Source organism: Herpailurus yagouaroundi, unplaced genomic scaffold, assembly GCF_014898765.1.
Source record: "Herpailurus yagouaroundi ecotype Mexico unplaced genomic scaffold, PumYag 184, whole genome shotgun sequence".
Lineage (NCBI taxonomy): Eukaryota > Metazoa > Chordata > Mammalia > Carnivora > Felidae > Herpailurus > Herpailurus yagouaroundi.
In genome coordinates, this window is record NW_024412415.1 from 7,320,708 (window position 1) to 7,338,681 (window position 17,974).

The 17,974-nt window shown below is 56.3% G+C and overlaps 1 protein-coding gene across 1 annotated transcript; it reads left to right on the forward strand.

The window, feature by feature from the left end:
* Window positions 1–3,902: 3,902 nt before the first annotated feature.
* Window positions 3,903–16,761, forward strand: DISP2 (dispatched RND transporter family member 2). Its single transcript, XM_040492282.1, has 8 exons — window positions 3,903–4,062; window positions 9,322–9,651; window positions 9,921–9,950; window positions 10,099–10,222; window positions 10,486–10,601; window positions 10,780–10,907; window positions 11,268–11,365; window positions 12,895–16,761. Exons 1-8 carry the CDS (start codon window positions 3,950–3,952, stop codon window positions 16,153–16,155), a joined length of 4,200 nt encoding a protein of 1,399 aa, XP_040348216.1. The 5' UTR covers window positions 3,903–3,949; the 3' UTR covers window positions 16,156–16,761.
* The last annotated feature ends 1,213 nt before the right edge of the window (window positions 16,762–17,974 follow it).

Sequence of the window (17,974 nt, forward strand, 5' to 3'; positions counted from 1 at the left end):
CCAAGTCTGAGGAGCCTTTTTGGGGCTGGGGGGTGGTGACCACAAAATCAGCACCAGGGAAAGGACAGGTATCTCACTGCAGAACCAAATGACCAAAGCCGCTGCTTTTTCTCCTTTCCTCTCCCACAGGTCCGAAGGTAGGAAATCTCTCCAGCTGTCTCCCCTTTCTCCTCCCCGCTGCTATGTCCTCCAGACCTCCAGCCCCCTTCCTAGACCTTCAGGGGACAACCATGACCTTCCTGAAATGAAGAGTAGGGAGCAGGCTCGGCCATCAGCCCCGCTGGCAAGCAGGCAGGGGCACTGCGGTGTTCCTCCACCCCCTGCCGGCTGCAGCCTTCTCCTCGGCTCCTCTCCTGTTTTCCCATCTGTCTCTCCTGCTTCCTCACATCCCCTCCCCATCTCAGCCTCTCTCCTGCTGCTTCCCCGCCTGTTCCATGTTCCTCTGCTTTCCTGACTACCCCCACAGCCTCCCTGGGTGGCTGGCTTGCTCCCAAACCCCAACCACACTGCAGGGCCCCAATGACCTGCCTCTGCCAGAGAAGAGAGGCTGCCCACCCCCCACCCTCCACTGGCTACCACCAGCGGACGGGGCTCCTAGGCCTGGAACTGGCCCCACTGCAAGGAGAGCCATAGAAGGGAAGGCAGGCGGGGTGGGAAGTGGCTGTTTCCAGGCATCGCTGAGCCTGGAGGAGGAAGGGGCTGCTCTGACATGGTCACAGGAAGGCCCCTGGCCCTGGAGCCTGCATTTTCCTCGCCCGTGCCAAGCCTTTATTTGGGCCTCGGAGAAAGAAGCAGATTAGGGATAGGGGCAGAGCCCCACCCCTACCCCCTCAGGGCTCCAGGCCCCCCAGTGCTCCAGCACCAGAAGCAAGGTGGTTGGTGTCTCTCTTCTCTTCCCTGGGCCTGTGGCAAGAGGCAAAGAAACTCCTCTGGCCCTGGAGCCTCAGGAGTGGTTCCAGCAAAGACAGAAAGTTAAGTCACACTCTTTCCGGCCTCTTCTGGCTGAGGCAATAAAGCCTTGATTTTACTATTTTTATTCTTCCTGATTTCTTGAGTCTGGCACCTACTCAGGGACAGGCATGGGCTCACACACGCACCCCCTGTCATGTACACACAACCATGCACATGCACCCATATGCACGTATCTGTTTGCACAGCAGGCATGTGTATGTACCCACCCATGCACATGTACACAGATATAACTATTTGCACGTAAACGGAGAACACACCATTGTACCTACACATAGACACACACACACTGTACTTACATAGAGAACGTGTACACCCTCACTTTGCTACCCCCCACTTTTGGTCTCCTCCCACCCTCCCACCCTCCAGACAGCTACCCTTGTCTTCCTCCTCAAATCCTGCATCTCCCCTAACCCTGCCTTTTGTTGCCTCTTTGTCCCTGGCCCTCAGTGTAAGCTCCTTTATAGCCCCACCCTTACTGGTCAGTAGTCATCCTGCAGTTCCTAGCCTGGCAAAATCTCTAATCACTCTGTAAGGGTTCCTGGGTGAGAGAAGGGAGAAGATGAGATAATTCTGCTTCTTACTTACAGATGAAAGAAACCAAGGTCCAGGGAGTGGGAGTCATATCTTGACTCAAGGAATAGAAACGACTGAATCTAGGTTCCTCCGCTTTTGTCTGCTTAGTGCTCTGGCTTCATCCCTTGCAGCCCCTGCCTTCCAGCCCTCCACCACGATCCCCTGCTAGTGCCCAGGAACCCAGAGTTCTCTACAACAGAGGATGAAGGGAAGGGCGGGGAAGAGGGAAGTTGATCTTGGGAAAGACTGGCACTGACCTCTGATTCTAACATTGTTCATTTGGCTTTCCACAGGGGCACTGCCATGGTGGTGGCCATGGCCCTGGGCCCTGTTGTGGGGAAAGGCACCCCCCTGGCCATGGTCCTGGGCACTGTCCTGGGGGCAGCCACTGCCCAGGGCCCTGTGGGCACCCCCCTGGCCATGGCCCAGGGCACTGTCCTGGGGGAAGCCACCCCCCAGGGCCCTGTGGGCACCCCCCTGGCCATGGCCCAGGGCACTGTCCTGGGGGAAGCCACCCCCCAGGGCCCTGTGGGCCCCAACCTGGTCCACCTCACTAAGGAAGCAGAAGAAAGAGGATACAAGAATGGGGAGTGTGAGTGGGTTGCCCTGCTGACCTGGCATGGAGCCTGAACCAGAATCTCCTCTTTCTAACAAACAGCCTCCCAGAAGCCATGTTTTACTCTTAAAGAGTCTGTCTTCCTTCATATCCAACTTGGTACCCAAGTGGCCTGGTGGCCTCTAGTTATACAAATGAGCACCCAGCCAGGCACTCTCAGAAGCTTGGCTCCCATGGTGCCCATAGCATATGCTTGTATAAGTCCACCCCTCCTTTCCTTTTCACTCTGGCCCTCTCCCATCAAACAGTCTCAACTGTGTCCTCATCAGTTACACGGACCTGGACCTGACGGACCTTCCAAGGTTCCATCTAGATGTCTCACTGTACAGATCAAAAGCCCTCACCAGATCCTTACTGTCCAGATGTATTTCTCACCATTCTCTGAAAAGACAGTGAACTCTCCAGCCTCCTTAACTTTACCTAGTTCATCACCACCACCCCTTCCCACTCCCAGTTCAAGAATACCTTCCCTCTCAGCCAGGTGAAACTCCAGCATCAACATGAAGCCTTCCCTAAAGCCCATTAGGAAGAGAGAGGTCCTCTTTGTACACTGTCCCCTTCTGTGCAGCTTATACCATCACATGGGCCTGACCACACCCTACCCACTTAGCACCAACTTATGATCTGGCTTTTTATATCTCCAGCCAAACTGTAAGCTATTCAAGGCAGGCCCACCACTTCTACATATACCTCTAGATTCTCCCACTCCATCTGCTAGTGACCTATGCCTTGCATAGAGTGGCATTTGCACATAACTTAGGGACATCTATATTCTAAATGCTGGTAGGTTCTGACTCTCTCCCAAGGCCCATTCCTCAGCCACGGCACCTCCCTGCATATACAGCCAGCCTGCTTGCTGTGAAACACTTTCTGTACATCCAAATCCCCACATCTGGGACTCCCAATCCAGTCCCACATCTGGGACTCCCTCCAATCCCCAACTCCCAGACCTCTCACACCACCCATATCTATTACTAGCCCTCTACCCAGGCCTGTCCCAGGCCCATCATGCCTCCCCTCCCTGACAGTCATTCCCTGATGGTAGAGGCAGCAAGTGTCCTAAAGTGAGTGGCTATTGAGTACCTTCCAGGCCGGAAAGGGGGTGATTATAAGAAAAAGAGCTGCGAATTCTCTCTCTTCTCCCTCTTCCCACACCCCACACTCAGCACTTGAATAACAGAAGCCCGGCTCCACGCCTGAGGGGTGCACACTCAGGTCCAGGTCCAGAGAAACGTGAAGAAAGACCCAACTTGAATAGTGCTAATCCCATTGGGGAGGAGGGGGTGGTTGCTGAGCAAAGCCGAGAGAAACGTGGAACTTAAACCGCCAGACCTCTCAATCCTTCGGCTTCCTGCACAGTGAAGTGCGGGTGTGGAAGCTTCTCCCTCTTTCCGGATGTAAGAATGCGTGTCAAGTTGTGAGGCTCTCTACACGGTGCCTGAAGTCGCGCTTCCTGGTCCCTTACGGGAAGACCGATGTCCCCCTGAGAAAGGCCAATGTGCAGACTACAGCCAGACAGCTGGGCCCCTCTAACAGCAGCTCTCAGACTTGGCCTGGGTAGAGGGGGCCACCACTACCAGTCCCGGGGTCTTAAAAGACTGCAAAGCCTCCAGCGCCAGGCAGCCGCGCGGGGAGAAGCCTCTGTCCCCACCCCCGGTGCCGCGCCCATTGGCTGGGCTCTTGTCGGCCCCGCCCACCGATCGGTCCGCCGGCGCTGACGCATGCGCGGGAGCCCGCCACCGCCGCCGCTTCAGCACCAGCTCCCGGACAGCGGCGCCGCCCACGGGCATGGACGCTGATAGCGGCAGCAGCAGCAGCGGTCCGGCTCCCGGCCCGGGTCCGGAAGAGGAGCAGCAGCCCAAGGAGGAACCCTTGGCCCCAGACGGCAGCTCCCCGGACAGGTAGGGCGGACCGCTCCGCAGACCCGGCTCGCAGACCTTCCCAGCACCCCCGCCCCAGGTATCCCTGTAGCCGCCATATGTCTCCCTCAGGCATTCCCCAGCCCCTCCCAGAACCCCTTCCACCGCCCCGAGCTACCGGCCCCCTGGCCACGCCCTCATTCTGCCGGGTCAATTTTCTCTCCCCCTGATACCCCCTACTGTCAGTCCCCGTCGCCCTCATTGCCCAATACCTGCCCCACCCACTGTTCCTACCTTACCTCTAAGGCCGGGGGTTCCTCCGCCCCTCCAGCCCTCTGAGCCCCTCCGTCTAGGCCCTGCCCCCGCATCTTCTCAGTAAGCTCCAAGCCCGCAGCCCGCAGCCCGCAGTCTGGGTTCCAGCATGTCACTGTACTCGAAGGTGCGCGTGCAGGGTAGACGGGAGGATCCCCAAGGTGTGTGTCCTGGGGAGAGCAGACACTCGCCGCCACGCCAAGGACTGTCTTTGTACATCACCGTCAGTCTCCAGTCTGCCCTGCATGGCCGGCTGCGCACATGTGGGCTTGAGTGCCCGCGTGTGGCAGCCACCAACAGGCCCTGGAGGCGCTAGGGTGGGCAGGCTCTAAGGCTCAGGCCGCGGTCAGTACTATCCCTGAAGGAGCCCTAGGCCGGTGGGACAAGAGGAACACCTTCTCTCTGAGGACCCAGATCTTGGTGCCTCTCCTCCACCTTCCTCCACCATATGTGTGAGGGAACAGCCCAGCCAGGTAGCAATATGGCGCAATTTCTGTGCCCTGCCTGGTCTGCCACCCTCAGAATTCCTCCCCTGACATGATACTGCCTGTCTCTCTCTTGCCTGGACTGAAATAAGAGGTATTATTTGGGGGCAAAAAACCAGAGATGGACATATGTCTACACTGCACCAGTTAAAATGTGCATTCTGTACCTCAGAGCAAAGAGGAGGCCCCACAAGTGGAGAAAAATATTCTCTTCCCTCTATTGTCAACACATCAGCCTGGATAGATTTAGCCACCTTTCACTCCGAAAGGCACAGAGCTTTCTTCAAGGAGGTGAAATAGGATGGATGTGTTCCCTGGACCAGGGGGGTACCTGGGACTATGGCCTGACCAAGGAGCTAGGGACAGACATGACAGGAGCAGGACACAGCAAGGCAGGGGCCTGGGACCAGGAGCATCCCTAGAAGGGGCTGGAGAGTCATTTGCTGCCTTGGATATTTCTTTTACCAAGGATAAACCCTATCTAGTCTCATCACTTTCCCTGCACATGAGAATCATTCTTGGGCACAGGAACCACTTGCTCTCCTTCAGCAACTCCCTGGGACCTCTGGCCTCTCTCTGTACTTCCCCAGAGACCCTGGGCACCAAGCAGGTGAAGGGACACAGTTCAATTCAAGAAACACAAATATGTTCCTGCTGAGCTAAGGACTACTCTAGGGTTAGATACACAGTGAATAAAACTGCACGTGTGTAAGCACACACAGTCCTTTACTAATGCATTAACTACAGAGCAATTTGAAATAGTTCATTCTCTGTTTCTTTTTTTAATTACTTTTTTATTTTCCTAGTGGCATGAATTGCTCCCTCATCTGTCTAGGCCTGTCTGCGGGATCACATGGATGTCCATATGGCTATGTGTCTGTGGGCCTGGGGGTGCCGTTGATGCACATGTACATTTATCTCTTATGAGTCTTCCGTGTGGGGGCTCTGTGTCTGGGGCCCTGTCAGCCAGGCCATGGCTGCTTTAGCCGTGGCCTCTTGATGAAGCCTGTGTCACCACTTTCCATCCCCCTGCCTGCCTGCCCCAGTCACTTGGGTTGCAGGCCAGCCTAGGAAGTTTCTCACCCTCATCAGAGCGATGGAACTGAGGAGGTAAGAATAAAAGCTGCCTGGGGAGGCAAGGCCTGGGACGTTTAACTTGTATTATCACTAGGTATCCTGGGAACAGAGGGCAGCAGGAGCTGGCAGGAGAAATCTTTTTTTCTCAAAAGAGTTTGGCTCTTCTTCTTGGGAGGGTTGAGTCTGGAATGTGGAGGGTTTCGAATTTTGCCACACTGACAATGATGGGCACTGTGAAGAAAGATGAGATTTAGAACCAGCTGATCTTAGGTCCTTGGATAGGGATAAGGGGGGTGTAAAAGAAGGGGCTGGGGCCAGGGAGACCCCCGTAGAAGCAAACCAATGGTAGAGGCTGGAATCCCCCCTTGAACAAAGCCAGCTAAAGAACGATGCAGGCTTACGAGCTTTGGCAGACTGGTTAAGGGAGAGTGTTTCCTTTCTCCTCCAGCAGCTCCAAAGTGCTTCCCTTCTTGAAGAAAAAACAAAACAAAACAAAACAAAACCAGACACTCCAAGTGGAAGTGCCTAGCTCCTAGGAAAAGCCCAGTGCTCAGTGAGTGCTCTAAGGCCATGGGCAGCTGGAAAGGCCCCCTGGCTGCCCCCCGCCCCCCCACCGACCCTTGGAAGGCAGGCTTTGATGTAAAGAGGGTGACCAGGGAGCTGGCTCAGTCAGTGGAGCATGCAACTCTTATCTTGGAATTGTGAGTTCGAGCCCCACATTGAGTATAGAGATTACTTTAAAAAATACAATCTTAAAAAAATAATAATAAATAAAGAGGGAGACCAAGACTAATGGGTCATATTCATGCCTTCAGGATTTAACCCAGACCGAAAACAGTGCCCAGCATGTGGTAGGTGCTAAAAAAAGACCTGCAGGAAAAAAAAAAAAAAAAAAAACCCTTAAAGAAGTACATGTCCACACTTATGCACATAAACCTGGCCATTTATCCAGCTTTATCCAGCCTCCCTTTGGCCCATGGGGAGGGGTCAATAAGGTCTTTTATCTGCCAGGACGCTGGCTGCTATATCAATTCTATGGGTCATCTGAGGTCTTCTTTTAGAACATCTTTGGTCAAATTCGTATTTTTCTAAAGGTTGAGTTAGTTTAAAAATAAGTATCAGTGATTTTTTAAAGTTTATTTATTTATTTTTGGGGGGGGAGGGAGAGAGAGAGAGAGAGAAGGAGAGAGCCAGTGGGGGAGGGCAGAGAGAGAGAGGGTGGGGGAGAGAGAGAATCCCAAGCAGGCTCCACACTGTCAGTGCAGAGCCTAATGCAGGCTCAAACCCACGAACTGTGAGATCATGACCCAAGCCGAAGTCAAGAGTCGGACACTTAATGGACTGAGCCACCCAGGTGCCCCAATAAGTATCAGTGATTTAAACCATAAGATCAAATCTGACGTAGCTTTTAGATAACAAAAAGGAAAGTATTTATAATTATATATGTAATGAGATTCTCAAGGTGCGAGAAGTTCTAAAATGGAGATACATTATCTGAGGTGCCTAAAGAGGTCAAATTGTAAATATAAACATACTTCTTAAATTATATGCTTCCTGAAGAACTGAGTGTGGGAAGGGGCAGGAAAGCAAATGTATCTTCCACATGCCAGGCTCCATGGCAGGCACCTCACGTATGTTGTATCAGTTAATTCCCACACCCAACGGAGAGGGGGCATTATCAACATACTCTCACTCAATAGGCAAGGATGCCAGCACTCCAAGAATTGTGTCTTTCCCAAGGCCCCAGAGCTAAAGGATGATGGAGCCAGGAGCCCACCTCCAGTGCTCCCCCATTTTGCTCTCAGCATGGGGCTCATCCTTTCCCAGACTGCTATGCCAGCCAGTCGTCCTTCTGGGTGGAGGAGGAAGAGCTTACCTATTCTATCCACTTCCTCTACTTGGTCTCTGGGCAGAACCCAGCCTCCCTGGGCAATGTCTACTTGCCACCAGGGTTGGGACTCTGGCATATAACCCTTTCAGCAGTGCAGCAGGCAGGGCCGGAAGCCAGGGTTGGCTCAGCGTAAACGACACAACTACACAAGTTCTGGCCAGCCAGGTGAGTCAGGTGAATGGGGAGAGAAGACAGAACTCTGCCAGGGCTTCCCAGTCCGAAGCCCCTCTGGAAACCCTCCATAGCCCTCAGCTACTCTGTTCTGTGGACATCTTCTCTCGTCTTAGGTCTGGCAATCCTGCCACTGGGTGGGACTCCACCTCCCCCTGCACCCAAGGAGTGGAGCTGCATCCATGCACCGAGAGCTGCTCTCATGAGTAATCTTGAAAGAAGAATCTATTGCCGATTCTTCCTTAGCAAGTTCCTTGGGGGTCCCAACTCCCTCTCCCAACTGTGCACACTCTTACAAAGCAAACCTTCTGCCCCATGGCCCAAGGCTGGTGGAAGGGCAGCACTTGCCTCTGCCAAACCTTCCCTGAGGTTTGGCATACCCTAAGCCTCACACCCCTATCAAAGCTGGGCCTTCCTCTGGGCTCCTTCAGCCCTCTGACTTCCTCTCTCACAGCACCCAACATGTTGGACTGTTGTCAACATCTCCTGCCTACCATGAGTGCCTAGAGGCCAAAGGCCCTATTCATCCCAGGACCACTATTAGCAGCCTATCTAGTGCTCAGTATTCATTCAGCAAACATTCCCTGGGCACCTTCTGAGTGCAAGTCACTCTTCAAGGCACGAGGGCTGCAGAGATGAACAAATGCACCAGACCCTGCTCTCCTGGAGCTCACATTCCATTTGTGAGTCAGGCAATAAACACGACAACACTATAAGGTCTGGTTGGGGCAAATGCTGTGAAGAAATATAAAGCAGGGTAAGGGGACAGAGAGCTGACAGGTGATTATTTAGAAAGGGTGGTCAGGGAAGGCTTCTCTAAGAGGGTAATAGTTGAACAGAGACCAAAGAGGGGCTATGAGCCATGCAGTTATCTGGGGGAGGAGCACCCCAAGCTGAAGGAGGAGAAAGTTCACAGGCTCTAAGGCGGGACCAAGATTGCAGCAGGTGCTCAATAAATGTCCAACAAGAGAATGAACAGATGACTGCAGCCGGAAGAGCACAGGACTGCAAGTCAGACCTGGGTTTAAGGCCCAGCGCTTCATGGCTCACTGAACCTATTTTCAAATCTATAAAACAAGGAAAGTATCTCCCCTGTAGGGTTTTTGTGAGGAATAGAGGACACCATATATGTAAAAGCACAGTGTTCAGCATGTGCCAGGCTCTGCCAATAACGTTTTTTGAGCGAGTGAATGAGATAGCGGACCCAAGAGGTAAGCTGGGGAGTAGCCTGCACCCTCCTCACCTCTCCCCCAGGACTAGTAATAGAACAACCCCAAGCCCCCAGCTCCTTGCCTCCGACTCCTGAACAATGATGGGGCATGGGATGACCCCCGCCCCCATCACCCTTGTCTCCTCTCTCAACAGGTCCCAAAGCAAGGCTGTGGCCCCTGAGGCAAGCCCAGAGAAGAGCTGCTCTCTCCACAGCTGCCCCCTTGAGGAACCTTCCAGTTCTTCAGGACCCCCACCAGCGACTTCCACCCTCCAGCCTGGGGGCCCGTCCAGCCCCTTGGCCCCTGCACACTTCACCTATCCCAAGGCACCACAGGAATACCGGGGGGACAGTTCCCTGCCAGGGCTTGGGGACCGGGCAGCTCTATGCTCCCATGGCTCTAGCCTCAGCCCTTCTCCAGCCCCCTCACAGCGAGATGGGGCCTGGAAGCCACCATCCGTGCAGCACCATGTGGTCAGTGTCAGGTAAGGAGGGGTTCAGCAGCCTGCAAGCTGCCACTGGAAGGTGGGGCAAGGCTTAAAAGTGGAGTGAGCCCCTGGGGCTCAGGACTCCTTCATTAGGAGGCAGCCCAAGATGTCTCCTGCCTCTGATGGAGGAGGCAGCCTGGATGGAGGAGGAAGTAAGGGTTGGAGCTTGGGAGTAGAACAGCCTGTAAGGGTTAGTACCATCTTCCTCTACCTCCCACCCTGCAAGAGGGCTCTGACAAGCAAGTATCTTTTCTTCTCTTCCACAGGCAGGAACGGGCCTTCCAGATGCCAAAGAGGTAGGCCTGGGCCTTCTCTGGCCCCCTAAGGGTGACTAGGCTGGTGCCAAGTTTGGCCCCACCACCCCTTCTTGGTGACTCCTAAGCTCACCACACCCTGCTGCCTTACCCAACACCAATTCCTGTGGGTTCTCTTCCTCTTTCCCAGCTATTCCCAGCTGATTGCCGAGTGGCCGGTGGCCATGCTGCTGCTGTGTCTGGCTGTCATCCTCCTCTGCACCCTGGCTGGACTGTTGGGGGACCGACTGCCCGACTTCTCCAAGCCCTTGCTGGTAAGAAAGGGCGGGACGGGGAAGGGATAGGGGCCCCCAGGCCTGGCCACCTCGGCTCTGTCTGGGGCAGAAAGTTGGACGGCACAGCTGGAGTGGGGTGGCAGTGCACGTTGGGGAAGTGGTACAGAGGCGATACTCTCATCCAACAATCCAGACAGGTGGACTGGCCTTCTCTGCTCCAGGGATGCAAAGGGGCAGAGCCAAGAAGAGCCAGACGCAGCACCCCTCCTCCTGCCTGATCTTCTCTGTCTTCCTTCCTGCAGGGTTTTGAGCCTCGAGACACAGACATTGGGCGCAAGCTAGTGGTCTGGAGAGCACTGCAAGCCCTCACAGGCCCCAGGAAGCTGCTTTCTCTTTCCCCAGACTTTGAGCTGAACAGGTAGCGGGTTCCCACCTTTCCGCTGTTGAAGCGAATGGGGGAAAGAGAGGGGGCATTGGGTGACCTCCCCAAATGCAGGTCAGAGGGACTTGCTGGGATCCCCTGGGGAGTGGTATCTGGCCTCCTCTGAGCCCCTACCCCTTGATGGTGCCTGGCATAGATTTTCTCTCTACCTCAGCTCAAACCCCCACACCACTCTGAGCCCCACACCCTGGAGCAGTGCCCAGGAGGGCTTGGTCCGGCCTCGAAGGATGGTGGAACCCCTGGAAGACAGAGGGCAGGAGGACTTCTTTTGTGGTCCCCCTGGTAAGCTGCAGCCTAGCCAGTTCTTGCCTTTCATGGTGGTCCCCTTCCTACCTACTAGAACAGGAGGGCTCGGGAGAACAAATGTGGGCAGACAGAAAAGGAAGGAGGTTGGCTGGCCATGTTCAAGTCAAGGAAGTTGGGTTACAGCTGGGAGGCTGAGGCAGGTCTCGGGTACTCCAGCCAGACAGAGTCAAGCTGGGTGGGGGTGGAGCACCGGATCAGGCAGCCTGGCACAGGTTTCAGACTCCTGAGACTCTGAATCTCATATGGCCCTGGGTAAGCGTCTTCCCTCTGGTGGGCCCAGGACCTGATGCCAAAGAGCTGAGCTCTGGAAGGGGCGGGGGGTGGGGTGTGTTGCAGAGAAGAGCTATGCACAGCTGGTGTTCATGTCGACCTCAGCGGGCAGCCTGTGGAACCTGCACGCCATCCATTCCATGTGTCGCATGGAACGGGACCAGGTGAGCAGACTGGGGAGGTGCCAGGGGTTGGGGGGTGTGGGGGTGGGGCAGGGACATCAGGGACCTGATCTCAAGGAAATACAGCTGAGCCAGGACTGCCAGGGTGGACTAGGGAAGAATATTCCCTGCTTAGAAAATTATTTCAACCCTGTTGAGAGGCTCCAGGTCAGGGTGGAGAAAGAAGGGTCGACTTTTTATAAGAGCCAAGACACAGACTATGTGGAGCCTGGGGATTTTCAAAAGGTCCCGAAGAAAAGCTTCAAGAGCTGTTGAGGAGGACCCAGCCCAAGGCCCCCAGTCTCCATCAACCCAAGCAGTGCCAATCCAATCACGCCAACTGGAAAGCCATATACCATAACATCTGAAGAAAGATTTGCTGATAAAAACAGTGTGAACGCCATTGAGTAGCCCAAGGCACTCCATACAAGTGAATTCAAAGTACCAAAAGACGCCTTAACATGCGCCCTGGAGTCAGATGCCTAAATTCAAGGCCAGTTCTAATACTCCCTAGCTGTGTGACTGCAGGCATGTTTCTTAACCTCTCAGTGCCTCAGGCTTTGCATATATAAAATGGAGAAAATAATGGTACTTGTCTCATAGGGATGTTGTGACAGTTAAACAAGATAGAATTTGTCATAGTGATTGGCAATAGAAATCTCTTTTTTTTTTTATTTTTTTTTAACGTTTATTTATTTTTGAGACAGGGAGAGACAGAGCATGAACGGGAGAGGGTCTGAGAGAGAGGGAGACACAGAATCTGAAACAGGCTCCAGGCTCTGAGCTGTCAGCACAGAGCCCGACGTGGGGCTCGAACCCACGGACCGCGAGATCATGACCTGAGCCGAAGTCGGCCGCCCAACCGACTGAGCCACCCAGGCGCCCCGGAAATCTCTTAATAAATGTTACTGTTGTCACCATGATCTCAGGCCCAAGGCCGTACAGTACAGCCAGTTGGTGACAAAACGGGGCCTCTGATTCCCCAGGCCAGTGGCCTCCCAAACTACACCAGCTGTTGTGATGTGTTGTGTCAACAGCAGGTGGGAGAGAAAAGGAGACATGGGGTCTGTAAAAGAAACAGCCCTGGCCCTAAGAGGGTTTAAGCAGACCTGGGGACAGAGGTGGGGGGCTAAGGCTTGGCACTGACCCTGATCCTGGAATGTTTTGGCCTCACTTTTCCCATCATTTGCTTCCAGTTCCCTGGACCCTTGACCCCTCTGTGGCTGGCACTCCACTGGCACTCCTGGCTCAGGCAGTGAAGAGCTGGGGTGTGTGACCTGCAGGGGTCCTCAGGGCAGGACCTCTCAGGCTGAGGCCTCGGGCAGCATCCCTGAGGCTCCTCTTTGATGGAGTCAAGATGTAGTCCGGAGCCAAGTGCAGCTCTGAGACAAGCCACTTCTACTGGGCTGGAGAGATACCTCTCTGCCTCTGCCCTATAGCCTGAAAGGAGGTGAGGGGGCCTTGGATAGGGCTGGGGAAACCTGGGCCCCTGCGTTGCTCCTGAGCTCTCTCCTGCTGTGTGTGCTGTACAGATCCGCTCCCATACCCGCTTTGGGGCTCTGTGCCAGCGAACGGAAGCCAACAAGTGCTGTCCCAGCTGGTCCCTGGGCAACTATGTGGCCGTGCTCTCCAACCGCTCCTCCTGCCTGGACACGACCCAAGCGGATGCAGCCCGAACACTGGCCCTTCTGCGGGCCTGTGCCATCTACTACCACCGTGGTGCCCTGGTGCCCTCTTGTCTGGGCCCCGGGCAGGACAAGCCCCCGCACTGCGCCCAGGTTCCCACCAAGTGCTCTCGGAGCAGTGCCGTCTACCAACTCCTCCACTTTCTGCTGGACAGGGACTTCCTGAGCCCCCAGACTGCTGACTACCAGGTGCCCTCCCTCAAGTACAGCCTGCTCTTCCTGCCCACTCCAAAGGGTGCCTCTATGATGGGCATCTACCTGGACCGCCTAGCCACCCCCTGGGGGCTCTCTGACAACTACACATCCATCACTGGCATGGACCTGGGCCTCAAGCAGGAGCTGCTGAGGCACTACCTGGTCCAGGACACGGTGTACCCCTTGCTGGCCCTGGCTGCCATCTTCCTCAGCATCGCCCTCTACTTGCGCTCCCTCTTCCTCACACTCATGGTGCTGCTGGGGGTGCTGGGCTCCCTCCTGGTTGCCTTCTTTCTTTACCGTGTGGCCTTCCGCATGGCCTACTTTCCCTTCGTCAATCTGGCAGCCTTCGTCCTGCTCAGCAGCGTCTGCGTCAACCACACCCTCATCTTCTTCGACCTGTGGCGCCTCAGCAAGAGCCAGCTGCCCTCCGGGGGGCTGGCACAGCGCGTGGGCCGCACCATGCACCATTTCGGCTACCTGCTGCTGGTCTCGGGCCTCACCACGGCCGCGGCCTTTTATGCCAGCTACCTGAGCCGTCTGCCGGCCGTACGCTGCTTCGCCCTCTACATGGGCACGTCCGTGCTGGCGCACCTGGCGCTCACGCTGGCCTGGCTGCCCTCCGCCGCCGTGCTCCACGAGCGCTACCTGGCCCGCGGCTGTGCGTCCCGGGCGCAGGGCCCGTGGGGCGGCAGTGCGCCCCGGCGGCTGGCGCTGGCGCTGCACCGGCGGCTCCGCGGCCTTCGGAGGGCGGCGGCCAGCACCTCGCGCCTGCTCTTCCAGCGCCTGCTGCCCTGTGGGGTCATCAAGTTCCGCTACATCTGGATCTGCTGGTTCGCCGCGCTGGCGGCAGGGGGCGCCTACATCGCCGGCGTTAGCCCCCGTCTGCGGCTGCCCACTCTGCCGCCGCCCCGCGGCCAGGTCTTCCGGCCTAGCCACCCCTTCGAGCGCTTCGACGCGGAGTACCGCCAGCAGTTCCTGTTTGAGCGGCTGCCTCAGGGCGAGGGCGGCCACATGCCTGTGGTTTTGGTGTGGGGCATCCTGCCCGTGGACACTGGCGACCCGCTGGACCCTCGCAGCAACAGCTCCCTGGTGAGTGACCCTGCCTTCTCTGCCAGCGGTCCCGAGGCCCAGCGCTGGCTGCTGGCACTCTGCCACGAAGCTCGGAATCAGAGCTTCTTTGGTGTCCAGCCCGAGGGCTGGCCCACGCTGTGCTTCATGGAGGCCCTCCAGCGCTGGGTGGAGAGTCCTGCTTGTGCCCGCCTGGGGCCTGGCCTCTGCTGTGGCCACTCAGGCTTCCCTTGGGCACCCCAGCTTTTCCTGCACTGCCTCAAGATGATGGCTCTGGAGCAAGGCCCCAACAGCACCCGTGACCTAGGACCCCGCTTCAATAGCCAGGGCGGCTTGGCTGCCCTGGTTCTGCAGTTCCAGACTAACTTCCAGTACAGTACAGATTACAGCCAAGCACACCACTTCTATGCTGAAGTCAGCCACTGGCTGGCAGGGGAGCTGGGCAGAGCACCTCCCGGCCTCCACCGGGGTTGGTTTACCAGCCATCTGGAGCTGTACAGCCTGCAACACAGCCTGAGCACAGAACCTGCTGTGGTGCTGGGCCTGGCTCTGGCGCTGGCGTTTGCCACACTGCTGCTGGGCACCTGGAACGTTCCGCTTAGCCTGTTCTCCGTGGCAGCGGTGGCAGGCACCGTACTACTCACCGTGGGGCTCCTGGTTCTACTCGAATGGCAGCTCAACACTGCCGAAGCCCTCTTTCTCTCTGCTTCCGTGGGCCTCTCAGTAGACTTCACTGTCAACTACTGCATCTCCTATCACCTGTGCCCACACCCCGACCGCCTGAGCCGCGTGGCCTTCTCACTGCGCCAGACCAGCTGTGCCACGGCTGTGGGGGCCGCGGCCCTGTTTGCGGCCGGTGTGCTCATGCTGCCTGCCACGGTGCTGCTCTATCGCAAGCTGGGCATTGTCCTCATGATGGTCAAGTGCGTCAGCTGTGGCTTTGCCAGCTTCTTCTTCCAATCTCTGTGCTGTTTCTTTGGACCAGAGAAGAACTGTGGGCAGATCCTCTGGCCTTGTGCCCACCTGCCATGGGATGCTGGGAATGGGGAGCCTAGTGGGGAAAAGGCAGGCCGCCCAAGATCAGGGCCAGTGGGAAAGGCACCCGGATCCTGCTCGGAACAATACGAGTTACAGCCCCTGGCACGGCGCCGGAGTCCCAGCTTTGACACCAGCACAGCCACTAGCAAACTGTCCCACCGGCCCTCGGTGCTCTCTGAGGATCTACAGCTGCATGATGGCCCCTGCTGCCCCCGGCCCCCACCGGCCCCTGCCTCCCCAAGGGAGCTGTTCCTGGACCACCAGGCAGTCTTCAGCCAGTGCCCGGCCCTGCAGACCTCCTCCCCCTATAAGCAGGCTGGCCCCAGCCCCAAAACCCAAGCCAGGCAGGACTCCCAAGGGCAGAAGGCTGAGCCCGTGCAGGCCTCACCAGAAGCCTCGGCCCACCCTCCCAAGCCCAAGGCCGTGGAGCCTCCGGATTGCCTCTGCTCCTCAGCTAGCACCCTGGAGGGGCTCAGCGTCTCTGACGAGACCTGCCTAAGCACCTCTGAGCCCAGTGCCCGAGTGCCAGATTCTGTGGGTGCCTCCCCAGAGGACCTGGACGAAACAGAGCAAACGGTACCTGAGCGGGGCCAGCTGAATGAGAAGCGAGACACCCTATGGCTGGCACTGAGGGAGACCGTGTATGATCCGTCGCTGCCTGCCTCCCACCAGAGCAGCTCCTCCTGGAAGGGCCGTGGGGCACCAGGGGATGGCAGCCCTGTGGTGCTGCCCAACAGCCAGCCAGATCTGCCAGATGTTTGGCTACGCAGGCCCAGCACCCACACTTCAGGCTACAGTAGCTGAGGGAGGCCCAGGAAGGCAGGACTGGGGCACAGAGCCTGTCAGAGGTGACAGGAGGGGGGCAGCCCCAGACTGGAACCTGATAGTGTCTGCCCGCATCAGCATGGAGGGGTGTCACCCTCCAGCTGTGGATTTTAAACCCTGCCAGATGTTTCAGCCTTGGTCCAGACTGCTACTTACTCCCCACATCTGGAGGATTCAGTGGAGAGGGTCTTTGAAGAGAAATGTCAAGCTCTCCTTGTAACTTGCTGAGGTCTCATTTGTCCCCATATGCCAACCAGGACCTCTGGAAGGGGGAGGGCCAGATGTGTAGCTCCAGGTATCAGGGCGAGGCTGACCCAGCCCCCAAGCCAAGTGGGACGAAGGGACTCAGTCCGTGGAATCCTGCCAGGGCACCTCACCAACCAGAAGAGCCCTAGGGAGCCTCAGCAGCCTCCAGGGCCTCACACCTTTCAGGGGCTCTTCAGCAGGACACTTCCTTCTCTTTGGAGAGCTTCTCTGGGCCAGAATTAAGTGACTCTTTCCTGAACAGCCCTACCCCCTCACACTCCCCAGGCTGACCAGATATTTGCCAGGGCCTGGCAGAGACGGCTGCTGGGAATGAAGCAGGAGGAGGAGGGCTGGTCAGCCTCAGAGTGTCTCTCAGTTACAGGACAGTCCCTCGTGGGGAGCTGCTCTGGTACACGAAGCGTGCTCTCCCCTGTGAACAAACAATAAGAATCCTTTACATCCTGCATCTCTTAGTTTACGGAACACTTGCACACCCACTTTCTCCTTAGTCTCACCATGTCACTATGGGGAAGCCTGCGGTTAGCCAGGTCCTTCTGCCCCCGATTTATAGGTAAAGTCATTGAGAGTAAGTAAGCTTAAGCGATTGACCCACAGTCACAGAACTAGTACAGGGGGAAGCAACTTCCCTGGCTCACTCCCCCCTGAAACTTCCACTCTCCTGGCTCCCTGCCCCAGGGACATTGGCTTGTGGCTAACTTGACCCTTCGCCTCTGGCACCCTCTTACGACCTGCCTTGACAGGTGTCTCTGAGTGCAACACTCCCTTCCTTCCTCTCTTTAGACCTCCGTCTCGAGAGAGAGCTATACTCTGAGCTGGCTGCAAGTTGCCCCGCATCTGCCCAGTGCTTCCCTTCAGATCCACTGAGAACCTATCGGCTATGAGGCATCCTGGCTGATCTGCTTCCCGGGTTCAGGGGCATGCTTCTTCCATGGCCACAGTGTATGGAGAGCCCCTGTCAGGAGAGGCACTGAGGGTAGTAGAGGTTGAACGGAATTCAGTTAAGGCAGGACCCCAGGCCTGCCCCTTTTGGGAGTGTGTGAGTCTAAAGCTATTCCCCGCGTCAGGGTCCCCAGCTTCCTAAGGACATGTCGTTCTGGGGGTTCTCAGCAGACCAAAAGGTGACTCCTCCTCCCCAAAGCAGAGTCTCTCCGCAAGGTTTTTGAGCCCACGTGAGAGCGATGGCGCTTGGAGCACATTTACTTGAACACCTACTCTCCTACGGTACTTCGGGGAGACGGAGGCATGGAAGGAAAATGGAACATCTGCCCTCAAGGAGCCCGCCCTCTAGCTGGGGAAACAGCTCACATAGACACACAGGAGCGATGGGTCACTGACAGCACCATTAGTATCGCTGGAGGTCAAGTACCCAGGACTGGGTAACCAGGAAGGCTTCCAGGAGGGAAACAACTCAAGCGGGCTTCAGAAGTGCAAGTATCTCAGACTGGAAGGGACCTTAATGATCATTTATTCCAGCAGTTTTCTTTTCTTTTCTTTTCTTTTCTTTTCTTTTCTTTTCTTTTCTTTTCTTTTC